The sequence below is a fragment of the Lupinus angustifolius genome, unplaced genomic scaffold, assembly GCF_001865875.1.
Source record: "Lupinus angustifolius cultivar Tanjil unplaced genomic scaffold, LupAngTanjil_v1.0 Scaffold_88_58, whole genome shotgun sequence".
Lineage (NCBI taxonomy): Eukaryota > Viridiplantae > Streptophyta > Magnoliopsida > Fabales > Fabaceae > Lupinus > Lupinus angustifolius.
The window spans coordinates 7410-14194 of NW_017724410.1; the positions used below are offsets into that span (position 1 = coordinate 7410).

The 6785-nt window shown below is 34.2% G+C and overlaps 1 protein-coding gene across 1 annotated transcript; it reads right to left on the reverse strand.

The window, feature by feature from the left end:
• Nucleotides 1-316: 316 nt before the first annotated feature.
• LOC109339686 (ABC transporter G family member 21-like) lies at nucleotides 317-5832 on the reverse strand. The gene is made up of 5 exons (XM_019577177.1): nucleotides 5413-5832; nucleotides 4024-4831; nucleotides 1821-1991; nucleotides 1529-1707; nucleotides 317-1132 (listed from the first exon to the last, which is right to left on the reverse strand). The coding sequence occupies exons 1-5, from the start codon at nucleotides 5632-5634 to the stop codon at nucleotides 482-484; spliced, it is 2031 nt and encodes a 676-aa protein (XP_019432722.1). The 5' UTR covers nucleotides 5635-5832; the 3' UTR covers nucleotides 317-481.
• Between the last annotated feature and the right edge of the window lie 953 nt (nucleotides 5833-6785).

Sequence of the window (6785 nt, forward strand, 5' to 3'; positions counted from 1 at the left end):
TGAATCCAAAATTCAATTGACTGATTTTGCAAGTTCAGTTCAAAATATAATAATTCAATGAATCCATGTAAGTGCGGAAATAACAAAAAGAAGGAGCAAATGTGTTTTGGTCCGATAGATGAACAAGACACAATTCAAATGTTTAGAGAATATGCACGTTCTGGTTACTATGTTTCAATGTCCAACAACAATTATGTGAGCAACTGAGCATGTAAATCCAAAACACTTTTTGATGCACAATAGAACAATGTGCTCCTAATAACAAACATCAGAAGAGGTTTAACTAATTCAATGATAAAAATACTGAACTATATTTATGCAAAACTTACTGCTTCATTTAATGTTAAATTGTCAATTAATCACAAGGGTCTACCATATTCTGCTTACAACTTGAATCAAACTACCACTTTAACTAAGGCACTGATTCAAAGTTCAAACTATTACACTTGAAAATTAATAATATGGTCTATAAACCTATTAGTCAGTGCAATTTCCCCATCTTCAAGGCTAGATATGCCACAACTCTGTACCCAACCAACATTGCAGTCAATGCAGCCACATCACCCCACATATTATCAATATCCAAGCACTTAATAGAAGGAAAATCTCTTATCCTACAATGCAACCCTTGTGCACATTCATAAACTTCATTCACTGAATACTGAACTCCTACCATCAACTTATAGCAATAGTGACTAAAAGAAATGTACTTCAACCATGCTATAAAAGATGGCATGTGGTGATTGTAATAACCACCAGCTAATAGAAACACTAGCATGGTTACTGAGGCTAGAGTTGTGGCCTGCTTCACATCCATGAGAATTGCACCTATTGCTAGGCCAATTCCTTGAGAAACTAGCACATTGAAAAGCATGATCAAGAGGGTTAACACAAATGTAACAAGTGAAGGTTTTAGACCACCCATCCAGTAGGTGATTGTTACAAAGATTGTAGGAAGCACAAGCTCCATTGGTAAGTCGCCGATCGTCCGTGCAACATAGTATGAGGAAAGATGGTACATTCCTGATGATTTTTCTTTTTTCAGCATTGGCCTCTCTAGAGGAAATACAAAGATGGCATTGAATAGAGGGAAGAATCCCCAGAATATGGAGAAGAAGAATAGGAGTCCAATCTGTCACAAGAAGAGTATTGTTATAAGTACTCTACTAATACTACATGAGAAATTTACTACTTCCTATTATGTGTTATAATGACAATTATATAGTATAGTGTGGTGATGCCCTATATTTTGGACATTAACATGTAATATGTCATCATTCAATCTATATACTCGAACCCAAGTAGGACAATGACTTGGTTGCATGTTTGTGTCATGTGTAACTGGCAAATTGTCTAGTAATCTCCACTCATTTGTATGGAGTCATTCGGGATGACAATGAAAATCGAACCTGTGAGTACCCGTCTGAACCCAACTCAAATTTAACGTAGAAAACATGATGTGATTGGGTTCAAGTTTTACAAGTTCAATTTTCAGCCAAAAAATAACAGGACAAAGGTTCATATATACCTGATCTTGTACATGTGAGGGATCTGAGTGCCACCACAGAAGTCCAGAGAGAATGGAGACAGACAAGACTTGAAAAATCTTTAAGCCAGAAAAAGATTCATGCCTCCTCTCCTTTAAACCCCTCTTAAGCAACACCTTGAATTGCTCCCACCAACTAGTGGTCCATTCATTATCAGAACCTACCAAGATTAATTGAACAATGATCATTTAGATATTGTCTTATACATAAACTCTGTTCTTAACTGATATATAAAGGAAAACAAGACCAAGACAGCATGGAAATTTCACTTACTTCTTGGTGTCCCTGATGTAAGAGACACTGAGTCATTGTTATTTCTCTGAATCTCTTCTTTGAGAACAGGATATAAGTTTTTCTTATAGGATGAAATTAGGGACTGTTTGATTGAAGCTTGATCCTCATGGTTGTCTATTTGATCATAATGTTTGACATCTGCAACTATGCCTGCAGATTCATAGAACCTAGAATATTAGAAAGTGTCTCTCAAGAAGTGCAATGCATGTCCATCAAATGTTTTCGTCCTATGTCCTAATAGAATAGAAACTCAAGATAATAATCAACCATGCTTCAAGATAGATTTACAATCATAATTTGTGTGCATAATATCTTCAGTAACTCTAAGGATTTGAGCTATACTTCTTATTTAGTTTTAAATTGTTTTTTTTTTGTCTATAAGATCATGCTATATCTCTAGAAAAACCAAAAGGTTAATGATTCATTTTCTAAGAAGGACACTTATTGGGAGGGTCGTCCACGTATCACGAAATAGATTAATTTTCTAGCCATAGGTGAAAAGATATAGTAGGTTGTATAAAAAACTTGATTTTAATTGATATATATTAAATGTGTAAAGTTGTTTACACTTTCAATGTAAATCATATGTTATCCTTATGTATATTTTTTACTTACAAATCAATTATTCTAAATATATGAATTGTCAGTATAAAAAAACCTTTATATGATTAGCACAAAGCACTTTTTCTGTTTTAAAATTAAAGTTGAATGAACATTTAACTTTTCTTAAGATGGCTGATGACACACTGGATAAGGACTCCATTGTTGTTAGGTTGTTATAACATTGATGGCTATATTTATAAGAAGGAGAGTTGCTCAGCCAAAAGAAGCTTTTTCTTTCAAAATAAGACAAAGGATTCACGTGAAGGGATGAAATCAAATCGGGATGTCAATAAGACATTTTTTTTTGTACTCGGTATCCCATAATAAATTAATCTCTTTTTTTGGGATACGTCATTCCTGATAACAAGTATTGCTATCAGGAATCGAACTCTTGATCTTTTGATTATTCTAGGATCTAATAGGGTTTTACACTAATAGACCAACGCCTTTTTGGTCAATAAGATATTGAACTAGAAGAAAACAAAAAGAAATAAAAAAAACTTATGGTTAGAGAAAAAAAATACTTCACTTAACCAAAAACACTAGGGTTAATTTAGAAATTGAATTTTGGAAGGGAAAAAAGAGAAATGGAAGGCTTTGGAACCATAAAATATAATATGAGATGACTCCCGACCTTCAATTTTCCTTTTTTTCCTCTAAAATTCAACTTTAAAACAAATCCTAAGGAGTCATGTTTAATGGAAAGCAATATTTTTAGATGAATCCAAGGCAAGAAGAACAAAAAGTAGTAATTAATTCCAAACACATATACTTATCTTTCACAAAACTTTATCTTGTCATGAGCATTGGACCATTACAAATACCTTTAACATTTATTATATAAAGTAGCTTTTGTGTTGATTTATGGCTAAACGAAAGAAAATCACATGTTATGAAACAGACCCAAGAGGCTATTTGTGTCTTATTATCAATTTACTGCTTCTAATGACCCATTAGTTGTTTCCACCTTGAAAAGAAGGATCATGGGTTGAGAGAAAACCTCCATCCTTTAGCACCACTATTACACAAATTTTGAAAATGAACCCTCACCTAATAATTAATGACCACAAGTGTAAAACACTTTACTTGAATAGCATGCATGGACATGTTTGTGACTTATTGGGTCAATAGTGTTTTGGGAGGTACATACCCAAAAGCCCAAATCTCCTTTCACTCATGACACTTCATTGTAAAAAAGGCTAGTGACACAACACTTTAGCATGTATAATAACTTTTACATGTTTGTCATTATTTAAAGCGTTTCCCCCCACTACAGTACACTCGAGAGAGGAAAATATATTAAAAATAAAATAAAAAAATATGATATGATATTTTTATCTCTTAAATATAAAAATACAATATTTCTCTCATTAAAATTAAAAGTAAAATCAATCAATTTCCTTTTTCACAAATTAACACTTTCTTCAAATATGCTAATGTTTCAAATCATAATAAGAGTATAAAAAATCGAAGTGGGTCAAAAAATGTGAAAATGTATGCACGATTATGTATCAAGATTAACCATGTTTTCTATCACTAGCTCAATTATGATCAAAATTTGGTTAAAATGATTACTTACCATTAGCAAGGTCAAGCAAAAAATCTGCCGGGTTCATGAAATTGAAAGCTGGCACATACCCAATGGTCTCAAGATAATCCATGACCCGACCCGACGACCCGATATAAATCGGGTACCCATCAGACAACACAACCACCTTATCAAACATCCTATACAACCGGCTTGAAGGCTGATGAATGGTGGTCACCACTGTCCGGCCGCCACGAGCAAGTCCTCGGAGCAGCGAAACAATCCGTTGGGCCGTCGTGGAGTCCAACCCGGATGTGGGCTCATCCAGAAACAACAAACTCGGGTTCACCAACATCTCCTGCCCGATACTGACCCGCTTCCTCTCTCCACCGGAAATTCCCCGAAACGTGGCCATGCCACCACCAACGGGGCTGCTACGGCAGCGCGCGAGCCCAAGCTCCGTGATGATCATGTCCACATGTTGCATCTTCTCTTCCCTGGTGAGAGTTTTTGGTAGCCTTAACAAAGCAGCATAGGTAAGTGTTTCAAGAACAGTGAGGTGAGGGTATAGAATATCATCTTGTGACACAAACCCTATCTTGCGCTTCACGGAATTGGAGTTAGGGTTGCCATTGTATGTTATTGTGCCGGTGATTTTTCCGGCGAGGCGGCCAGCTAGGGCGGTGAGAAGGGTGGTCTTGCCGCTGCCTGAGGGCCCCAACATTGCCGTTAACTCGCCGGGAAGGGCTATGCCGGTTACACCAGTTAGTACTTTCTTCTTTGGATTTGGTTCTTGCCCTGATATACAACCTTTGTTCTTCTGGCTTTGTAAGGTTATGCTGTAAGAAACGTCTTCAAACTATAGACAATAAAGAAAATACATGTTCACGTTAGAAAAATGTTTGAACAATCTAGTTCTCATGATGGACTAAATAGAAACTTAGCTCATGAAATTAATGTTCACTCGTAATTTATTAGCAACTCAAGTTAATGCACTGCATTATATGCACGGGTAGGATTAAATTTATAAAAATGTCATCAACTTAGCCTTTTCTGTTTATGATCTTACTTTAGAAAGTTTAATGGATTTAAATGCAAATTCACAAATCAATCTTAGATTGATACAACAAATAAAAAACCATTTGTGCACCATGATAAAAGGTGGAAAAAAGACATCATATCAATGTAAATTACAATTCACAATGATAATTGTGATTGTAATATTGTAGTCTCGGAATTCTACACAACTACATCACAATCGTATTCGCAACCACAAGAGTCATATTTCGTCCAACCTTTTACAATTATGGCGTAACTGTAAAAGTATTTTAAAACACTGGAGGATTCAAATCCTTACTAATTCAAATAGAGTTTTATATATTAAAGAAGAAAAAAACTTTGAGCATATTATGAGAAGGAGAGAAGGTGATCGATGTGTACTTTGAGGGTAACTGGACGCAAGGACTGATGAAGAACAGATAATCTTGCTGGTGTTGTTGTTGGTTGAGGCTGATTCTGACGTACATGAATGACATTGTTATCCAAACTGGGTTTAACCTTGTTGGTGCTAGAACCATGTGGTTCACCATGAACCGAATCAGTTCGGTTCATGATGGCCTGATTGTTTGGTGCAATATTAGTTTCATGCTCATGAGCCATCATCTTAAACTATATGGATATATAGAAATATACTTTGGTTTATGACTTAGATTGAAATTTGATGTGAAGAGATGAATAATTATGAAGATATGAGTAGTAAGGAGAAGGAAGAAGAGAGTCACATGAGAGAAAGAGGTATAAGGTGTCTTAATTATAAAGTGAGGGAAGGCACGAGAAGGCACATAAAGGTGTGATTTTGAATGATAACAATATGAAGTCTTTATAGGGAGAGACAACACATTTGTTTGCTACTGTATGTTGTTGCTGTCACTACTATTTACTATGTTGAGTGATGCTAATTATTCTTTCCTATGCTCAAATAATTGAGTTAATGAGAATAATTCAGGAGAAACATGGGTCTTGGGCTGTTTTGTTTTTTTCCTTTTTGAGGGGGAAATGTATCAACTTTTAGTTGAATAATTAGATTTTACACTTCACTTTTTCATATCTATACATAATTTGTATAGACACGTGTCATTAGATTCATTAAAAAATAATGAAGTGGTTCTTGACAAATATTGTTTGTATATTCTTACCAACTTTTTGTGCATTTTTAGAACTTTTTTAATACATGTTTTTTCTAGCTTGTGAAATGGTTGTTAAACTTTTCTAGTTGTCTTCTCGATTATAATGTCTAAAATATATGTGGATAGGAGTATCACTTCTTTTCTTAATCTTTTTTTCTTTCTATTTTTATCATTAATGAATATTATTATTAATAAAAAAAGGCGTCTAACGGTATAAGGTTCCACTAGATTTCGAAAATGACCAAAAGTTAATGATTCGATTCATACTGTGATTATTGTTGGGAGAAACAACCATACATCCGAAAGATATTACTTGCTAAAAAAGTGAGGAAATTACAAAAAAAATGAAAATGTTGCTAATCCAAACTGAATATATATCTATATGAAATATAAAAGCAGATGATTTTTTGGAAATGTAATGTTCATTACGAATTTTAAATAATTCTGCTTAATTCTTTTACAAAGCTGTTTACTTAGAACTTAGAAGATAAAGACCGTATTAAATATATTGTTTATATTTTTAAATATTAGGCGTGTTTCCTTTTATATAGGAGGATGTAGTAAATCTCATTATCCATGAATACAATAGTTATTGCATTGAACATAGCCACATGTAAGGATAGCATT